Source organism: Camellia sinensis, chromosome 10 (genome assembly GCF_055761805.1).
Source record: "Camellia sinensis isolate YWXY chromosome 10, ASM5576180v1, whole genome shotgun sequence".
In the NCBI taxonomy this organism is placed as follows: Eukaryota; Viridiplantae; Streptophyta; class Magnoliopsida; order Ericales; family Theaceae; genus Camellia; species Camellia sinensis.
In genome coordinates, this window is record NC_138970.1 from 120279428 (window position 1) to 120289171 (window position 9744).

At 33.5% G+C, this 9744-nt stretch overlaps 1 protein-coding gene across 1 annotated transcript; it reads left to right on the forward strand.

Annotated features, from left to right (window-relative positions):
- The first annotated feature begins 852 nt into the window (after positions 1 to 852).
- On the forward strand, positions 853 to 9189 carry LOC114314014 (serine/threonine-protein kinase STY13). Its single transcript, XM_082890377.1, has 5 exons — positions 853 to 1089; positions 7221 to 7544; positions 7665 to 8187; positions 8415 to 8557; positions 8758 to 9189. The coding sequence occupies exons 1-5, from the start codon at positions 853 to 855 to the stop codon at positions 8980 to 8982; spliced, it is 1452 nt and encodes a 483-aa protein (XP_082746503.1). The 3' UTR covers positions 8983 to 9189.
- The last annotated feature ends 555 nt before the right edge of the window (positions 9190 to 9744 follow it).

Consider the following 9744-nt stretch of genomic DNA (forward strand, 5'->3'; position numbering starts at 1 on the left):
GTTTGGCTAAACTATATATAATAATAAAAAAGAAAAAAAGAAAAAGAAATTGTTTCATGTTATATTAGCAAAATAACATTTTATAGGTGTCAATTTATTTATTTATTTTTCTTTTATTTAGCGTAGGTTTGATATTATAAAAAGAAAAATAATTTGTTGGTTTTTTGTTTCCCCTATTTACTAAAAATTATGAATTATAAGAGAAATATGTTTCACTTTGTTTTTTTTCATTTATTTTATTTCTCCGCTATTTATTAATCAAATAAATGATATGAACGAAGAAAATATATATTATTTCGAATTACTTAATCTAGGCTGAAAAGTTGTACCAGAATTCTTGTCCAATCAATATTGCATAGACAAAAGGTGGTGTCCTTTGTACTTTCGTGTGTGTATGTATATAGGGTTTGGAAGTTGAATAAAAGTAAGAGGTGAGGTGGTAGTTCCTCCCAAGGTCCGCCCATGTATGTCCTTTTATGTATTAGCACTATGCAACAAAAAAAAAAAAAAAAAAAAAAAAACTAATCTATAAAATCAGCATGGGACTAGGCTTTATGCTTCCCCTCTCTCTTTGCCTACTCTTCCGATTTGAGTGACGATCAACCGACACAGATATAGATTATTATTATTTATTTATTTATTTATTTTTTGATGCCCAGAACACCTTCAAGACAGGATTCTTAAAATTTATTCTTATAAGTCAAATTAGAGGAAGCTAGCTGATCCAGCTACACCGTCAGACTTTAAATATTAGGAGATTCAAACTCTGATTAGTAAATAGAAGAGCAGGCTCTCTTACCAACTAGATATAGATATAATGTATGCCTTATACATATATCACATGCATAAATCATGATGAGTTTGGGCGACAATGCATCCGAGGAGAATAAGACCACTCTATCTAGTCCCCGACAATCACCAGTGGCCGTCATCACAACAACAACAACAACGACGACAAAGAAAGGGAAATCCACTACCTCCACCGCTAGAATCGGACGTTGTCGAGGCCTTATTGATTGCATAGTTATGGGGTCTACGGTCTCGGTCCCGCAACCCCATCAACATACCAGTCCCAAGCTTGAGCAACAGGTAAGCTTGAATTCATTTTCTAGTGAGCAATGTTACACGCATTAAAATACTTGTTATAAATCTTACCAAAGCACATGTTCGTTCAAATATCATGAATGTCCAAGTATCATAGTTTTTTTTTTTTTTTTTAACTGATCATATTTAATCTTTTGTATTTTTAGTAAGATTTTTAATAAGAGTATTCATGTCTATAGAATTATTCTTTTTTAGCAACTGATGATGAATGAAAATATTTTTCTGAAGTCCCTCGGAGTGAATTGGTTGTCTGAAACTTGGACTGATGAAGGTACTTTTAAGCCCTTCCCAAAAGAAGATAATGGACCTTCCTCTTACATTTTGTTGGGATTGAGAAAAAGGACTGGGTTAATTCCTTCCTCTTTTGTCGAGAGTAGGGGCGGCTCCGAGGCTTGGTCCGGGGTGTCATCCGGACCCCCTAGCTGAATTTATTTATTTATTTATTATATAAATATTAGATTTTAAGAAAAAAATTAGTAATTGAACCCACTAAAATACAATTTTGAACCCATAGTTTTAAGTCCTACTCTTTTGAACCCACTAATTTTGAACCCATATTAGATATTAGCATGTCTTTTTGCTTAAACAATAGTATCAATATATTGAAATATTTTTGTTTATAATTTTAGAATTTAAATTAATTTGTTGATTTTTTTCTCCATAGGTGATATAATGATTAATGTGAATTTTTTGTAAGATATATGGTATTTAAGTTTTTGATTGACACCACTAACAAAAATTTCTAGAGTCGCCATTGGTCGAGAGGCCACAGGAGCCAACTCTGTCTCATATCCTCATTCTCTCAGTAAAGGCGACCGACGCCCTCCCCTTTGCCTATGATTGTTGGAACCTATTTGGATGAAGTACAGGTCGTCTAACAAGGCATGGGACCTATAGATTCATTGTTTGTTGTGCAGAAGCTTCCTTCATCCACCTGCATGCATGTGCTACCTTTAGCTTTACTGTAAGTGATTCATTGGGCAAAAAACGGAGAGGTGAATTTATTGTATTTATTAAATTCGCCGAGACTTATGGGCCTTGAACTTACAGTTGTCACACTCCGAATTTTTAAGATTCAACTCACGGCAATTGAATATAAATAATAAAGAAAAGATAATATTAAATATAATAGAAGGGCTTCTCTCATATATATATATATATATATGGATATAACAATGTCATTTAGTAAATGAGATTCTTCAATTATATACATCCTATATTCAATATTTAAGTCGAGTGAATATACAGTTAATTCAAAAATAATAACAGCAAATGTATTGGAAATTCCTTTAGTCTGACAACAAGAAAAATAATATAATCCTTACAAAATACGGCACTTGGCCTACACAAAAAGGGGCCCAAGGCCTATAAATCAAAAGAGCTCTCCATAGCCTATACACATATCATGTCTCGCGTCAAAGTTGGGACCTGCCATCAACACCTAAAAAAGATTTCATCCATGTAGGGTAAACATATAGTTCAGTAGGGTAATCATTCATAAGATAATATGTCTCTACACATGTATATGATCATAATATACATATATATATATATATATATATTTGTATGTATGGTATGCTCAAAATGGTTTCTTATTTCACAAAAGCTTTATATCAAACCTCAATAATCAAAACCATACATTTTTACTAAGTTAACGTTTCTCAATTTCATTATTATTAATTGATGAATCCTCTTAAGTACATATATTTGCCAGTGGTCTTCGCAAAGCACTACCTAATCTAGTGAGCTATCTAAAGCAACACTTTGCTAGTGGCCATCGATAAGCGTCACCTAATTACCACCAAATTTTTCAGTTTCTAATCTGAAGGACCTTGGTATCTACACTGCATGGATTTTTGATCTTTCACCATCGATTATCGAGCCAAATTATCGCCAACCTCATCTATACATGACCCGAATTCACCACCTTCATTCAATTAAAATCATAATATGTTAATGTAATCAATGCAACACATGCGAATATTTAATTATCATACAAATGTGCTTTGTATACCTCTGTACAACAATGGGTTTTCAATTTCATAAATTCAACAATTCACTAATATAATGAATATGATTTTTTTTTCAACCTATTGTATCAATATCTACAATAATGCCATTTTCTACCAATGGCCATTACAATTATCTCTAACAAAAGACAAAATTTCAATAATCAGAAACAATTTTTTCCAATTTCAACACAATAACATAATTTCTCAAAATTATTCAATTTCACAATTACAGTTTTGATAAAATTAGGGCTTTCTGAAATTAAAACATTCTCATGCTATTTTATACAATGAAAGCAGATTTGATAATAAAAATATAAAGAAAAACTCAACCAATTCGTAAGTCCTAACTTGCCTTTCCAAAATCTCTATCAATATCCAAAATTTCTCTATTAAAATACCACACACACACCCATAAACACATAATGAACCAATCCTTAAATAGAAAAGAGAAGAAATCCAAAAATCAAAAAGGGATCGGATGAACTTTTTGGTTTGGATGGAAATGTTGCCATTGACGAGGTCGCCAACGTTATGCTTTGGGTCGGAGATCGATTCTCACTCTAAGGTGGTTAAATTCAAGCTATAATGGTGGTTTAATGGTAGAGAGAGAATGTAGAAAGGGAAGAGAGAGATAAAGAGGAAATAGAGAAAGTGATATGAAAATATTTAGAGCATGCCAACTACTTTTGCTAACTAAATAGTTTTTTGTCATGAAAAGATCACATTTTTCGACTAAAAACAAAATTAGTGGCCAAAATTTTGAATTTTCCACAACTAACATGATTTAGTTGCACAAATCATGTTTTTTTGCGATTAATTTGAATTATTTAAATTTTGGCGATTAAAAGTATTGGTTGGCGAATTCATAAAATTGCTGACTAAAGTTTTAATTGTAAAAACAATACTTTTGGTGACTATATTGTTGGTCAGGAAAATAGTACTTTTGGCGACAATGTTTTCAACTACCAAAAATTTAGTTATCAAATACTTATTTTTGCTATGTAATGAATTTTTTTAGTCGCGGATTACTTTTCGCAACCATTTATCATAAACAAGTGGCGACCAAAATTTTTTGTCGCAAAATGTTTTTGCCTACTAAAAATAGCTTTTTTGCGACTAAAATTTTGGTTGGCAAAATTGTAATTTCCTATAGTGAGCACAACCATAAAAGTAGCTTTGGCCCACAAATATGACCAAGAACTCAATTTTTCATGCACTAAAGTTGAACAAACTGCTCAAGCGGTTAATGTGCACTCGACCAGTGATTAGGTGCTTGCATGATCTCTATTTTTGAAAATCAGAGTTGTCTAAGTCTACGGACTACTGAAGCAGTGAAAAGTGTGCTCGAGCAAACTATGCTGACATCTTTGATGCCCAAACTTCAAACGAACATAACTCCCTCTGAACTCCATTTTAGGTTGTTCTTGGGTCTAAATTGAAGCATCAGAAGTAAGATTTCTAATGGTTTTAGCATCACATTAAAATTCAAATTATGAAAAAAGAAAATGGAAAAATAGTAAAGACTACTAAAAAATAAATATCTGAATTTGGAGTTTTTTGTCCAATTTTACATAGCCATCTTACCAACACACCAATCACTTCTAGACGTCTAGAAGAATGGCTCAATTATAATAATTGAAGGTCAAATATAAACCTATCATTACCATGAGTCCGCAAACAATACAAGTATTCGGTAACGAGTACTAATTAACGTAAACAAGTCGGGTTTAAGACACTGGTAATCCTTTTTTTTTTTGAAACAGCGAAGAACATTTTATTGAAGATAACCAGGTAATACAATTACAAGAGTTACCTCCAGAAAATGGAGGGTGCACCACTCACAGTTGGAGAGACACCAACCAGCAGAGCAACAAGAAAAAAAAAAAAAAAAAATACAGAACAAAGATACACTCCCAAAACTCACAGCTACACTGGTAATCCTTATGTTTTAGCCCTTGTGTTATTTTGATCTCTATAATTTCAATTGACTCGATTTTAAATCTGAATTTATGATTTTTTTCTTTTCAATTTGATCTAATTGATTACAATTATTAGTACTTTTTAATAGAAAATATGCACATAAGTGGCACGAGTTATGCTTTTATAGGCAAATTTATAAATTTGTTCAATTCAATGAGTTAATTTCAACTAATTTACTGATCATTTTTCTTTAAAAACCCTAATCGAAGTTCTCAATTAAACCAAATTGACATAAAATCTAAAATGAATTGTCAAAATTGAACTAATTAAAATTGTGAGAACTAAAATGAAATATCTGACAAATTACAGGGACTATCGATATAGTTTGCCCTATATATATGGCCATTGATGGTCTTTATGCTGTAGGTTACAAAATAAATTTGGTAAAAGGTTGTGCAAGCTAGAAGGAATTAAGAAAGGAACATGGTAAATATTCCAAATAAGAGAAACTTCTTATTAGGCTAATGATAGCATGCCTTGTGCTTGCAATCTATCTGTTGCTGTTGCAGAGCACCATGGAGCATTATTTTTGTGATAATTTAATTCAATTACGTAATAGAAAATATTATAAGTGGGATATAATAACTGACTTTTGTTACTAATTGGGAGACAAAAAAATAATTCAGTTAATGTAAATTGTAATTTCTTATTTATTAAAAAGTAACACCATATAATATTTTGAGACAATTTAATAAATTTTCATGTATAGAGCTCTTTTACCGGCTTGTTTGTCTAGAAAAATCTAGACCTATCATATTTTCTACATCATCAATATCCTACATTTCTACAATCTAGAAAATATGTTGGTTATTTTGTATACATCGTCCCTTAAACAACATTGCTCTAGGGCAAATTATAGTAACCTCTAATTAGAACATTTGATCTAATAGTTGTGCAACATTATTTTGTGGTATCAGTTATAAGTTCAACTCCTATAGGGGTTATTTGTAGTATATATTTTCTCAAATTTAGGCTAATAGTGGCTGTTGAGCTTGGTAATTGTGTTGCCTTTCTAGCTATTGTTATACTAGTAGTCAGTTTGATGTAGTACTTCTCATATTTGTAATTACTCACATACTGATTGACAAAAAATAAAATAAATAATAATAATAATAATAATACACTGACCTCTCCTAAGGTTTAGAAAAAATATAGTAAGTCCCCTTATTTGGTATAATTAAACTAACCTCCCTTTTAATAAGACCAAAGGCACCAAAACTAATACTATGTGAAAACAAAACGATTAAAAAAAATTCACTGTAAAAGGGTGGTGAGTGTAATTAAAAGGCAGGCATGCAACCCAATCCTAAATGTCCTTTTTCTTTTTCTTTTTTTTTTTTTATCGGCAAAAGAAATCTTTATGGATAAACCACATATAAATTACATATGAAAGGCAAAACATCAATAAAGAAGAACTTGGAGCTAGAAAAAGCTCTAAACTCCAAGTTGGTGAGAAACCAATAGCACAAAACAAAGCATAAGCAACACCTAAATGACAGATAGGCAAGAGCAGCCACTAGCAGCAGACCAACTCAGATATAGACCAGAAAGGAGCTACCTAGCAGCAAACCACCCAAAAAACCAGTAGCAGTCCTCACTGAAAGAAGTCACCAAGACCCCAGACTACACAGCACTTGGCACAGCTTCCCCGCATCCAAATGACTACACATCTGCCCTCAGCAGCACATTTCCTGCACCTTGCACACGAAGCTAAGCCACCAGCACCATCAGATCAGATTTCACCCCCATACCTCAGCACCAAAACTGAGTATACCAGGCTAAACCAGCAGTAGAAATTGGAGCAACACATCAGAAATCACTTCAAATTGGAGCAGCATTGCAGATCAACATACAGCCTAAATAACCACCTAACACATTGACCTTCATCCCATTGAAGCATCCAACATGGACTCTTAACACAACAGCAACCAGACCAACACACATAAATGACCTTGTAATGCTAATAATAGGTACCCTTTGATCCAAGTATGTCTGAAGGGTACTTAAAAACATATTAATCATCAATGCATATAGTCGAATGCCATGGAAATTTAACCATTTGTTATTGCAAATTGATTGTTGTGTCCTTCTAAGTTAACTCTCAAATCCAATGGCTTGCAAAAGGTGGCAGAGCTAGAGAAGGAAGTCCAAAAGCAGAAAGAACTAAGGGCCATCTATCAGAGGAGGTTGGAAAGAACACAAGAGTACCTAAGGTATTGTCTTCAGATGGCACAAGAGAATGGATTCTTGGACACTATCACCAACAATAAAGACATAATTTATCAAGAAAAATGCCTTATTTCCTTCAATATTATGAAAGGCAGTGCAAGTCTTCAAACACCACCCCCACCCCCAGTTCTAGTGCACCACAACCACCACCACCATGGTGATTTGGTCACTCTCATTAACCAAGCCAAGACGAGTGGATGGTATGTCGAGCAACATGAGGTGAGTCAGTCTCATTTACCTGCTGCACGTATACCATTATCATGCTGCATGTATATCATTATCATGCTTGTATCATTACCATATATCATCTTCATCTGTTCCTGTTGGACTTGGGAACAGATTGAACTTCATGGAAAAGTGGCCCAAGGAAGTACTGCAGAGATATATAAAGCAACATGGCGAGGACTTGATGTTGCGGTGAAATGGATATACCCTGATTTCTTCCATTCAAATGAGAACGGAGTTAGTTTTTTTGCTCAGGAAGTAGAAATGTTGTCACGGCAACGCCATTGTTTTGTACTCCAGCTAATGGGTGCCTGCCTCGACCCCCCTAACCACAGTTGGATTGTGACTGAATTCTTTAGCACAACACTAAGGGAGTGGCTGCATGGCCCAGACACTAGGCGGAAAGAAAGGGTAGTCCCCCTTCCATCTTTTGAAGAAAGGGTGGCTAAGGCACTAGAGATTGCTCAAGCGATGCAATACCTTCATGAACACAAGCCAAAGGTCATTCATCGCGATTTGAAGCCGAGTAACATTTTTCTTGATGACACAATGCATGTAAGAGTAGCAGATTTTGGTCATGCTCGACTCTTGACTGATGAAGAAAAGGCACTCACTGGTGAAACAGGCAAGCAACAAAAGCCAAAAAAAAGATAATAAATACTTTATGTATTAATTAATTTCTTTTGTTGGAGAATATGGATCGATGAAAGCAATGCCATTGTACTTATATGAACAGGTTTCACTAAAATACTAAGAAATACAATATTCGATCCCCATATTTCTCATGTTATTTCAATTTTTAATTTCTTGCATAATTTGGTATATATGGCTAACACATCATTTTTGTTTTGTTGATTTATCCAGGAACTTATGTTTACATGGCCCCAGAGGTGATAAGATGTGAGCCTTATAATGAAAAATGTGATGTATACAGCTTTGGCATCATACTAAATGAACTTATTACTGGTGAACACCCATTCATTGAGACAGATTATGGACCTTCCAAGGTATAAAACCACCACTCCATAAATGCTTCAAGAAATTAATTCTTACAACATGATGAAATTCATTGTCATTTAAGTAACTAATATTAATTTGAATGGAGATATATTTGCAGTGTAGTGCATATCATGAAGTCATTTTGTTTAGTATGTATAGTAGTATGTTTTTAATATTAATGTTTGTATCTTTGGTCTATTGTGGACAGATAGCCATGGAAGTTGCAGAGGGTAGTCTAAGGCCTACACTTCCTAAGGGTGATGATCACCAGCTGAAAGATCTCATTGACCTTATACAACTTTCATGGGATGAAGATCTTGATATAAGACCTTCTTTTGCGTTGATCACACGTAGTTTGAAGATAATTCAAGGGAGACTTGTTGATTCTCTACAGGTATGTAAGAGTGAATGTACCATTGAATACTGTCAGTAGAAATAAATATACACAGAGAGCATATGATAGAAATTTTTATCTTTATATTATGGGGATCAGATGGATCCACAACATTGAACCAACCTTGCGCTGAAACCTATGCCTCATGTAAGCAATGTAAACGTGACTTCGGTCAACAGAATAAGTTTAATGATACTCAGAATTATGGAATGTGCTTATTTGTCTTGAACTAGACACAAGAACCAACTTACATGTGTCTAGTTTGATACACAATGTGTATGTCAGTTTCTAAGTGTCTGACATTTTTGCAGATAATTGTTTAATACTCTTCTTCTTAGCCCGTGGAACAATTTCATGAAATGTTTGGTAACAAAAGTTCATAATAGAAAGCAATGTTTAGTATACCACGTCAAGATTAATATTTGTTGGCTTTTCTTTCTTCAAGGGACACAAATACAATTGTAAGTATGCTGACAACAAATGAGTAATCCTTACAAATTTAATTCAAGATAAATAGTTACTAGGCAATTGTGTTTAAGGTTCTTTTGTCTCAATAAAGTGGACTTTTAACATTAATGTTAAATGGGAACCAATTAAGGCAATGTTTAATCCTTAAAGGAAATTTTCCTTCTATCTTGCTAGTTGTTGTTGCACTTTTTCCTTGATAAAGTAGAACAATTCCACCTGCAAACCTTCTACATCTATTGGAAGGACAAGATATTTTCTAAGAGAAGTTCTCTTATAGAAATAGCCTATAGCTCACTAATTGTATGCCGCAGAGAAATATTAGCGTTCTTACTA

Coding starts and splice junctions, on each gene's coding strand:
- LOC114314014 (XM_082890377.1), top strand. CDS start 853: ATGATGAGTTTGGGCGACAATGCATCCGAGGAGAATAAGACCACTCTA. Junction 1,090..7,220: donor GTCCCAAGCTTGAGCAACAG/GTAAGCTTGAAT, acceptor GGCTTGCAAAAG/GTGGCAGAGCTAGAGAAGGA. Junction 8,188..8,414: donor TGAAACAGGCAAGCAACAAA/AGCCAAAAAAAA, acceptor TGATTTATCCAG/GAACTTATGTTTACATGGCC.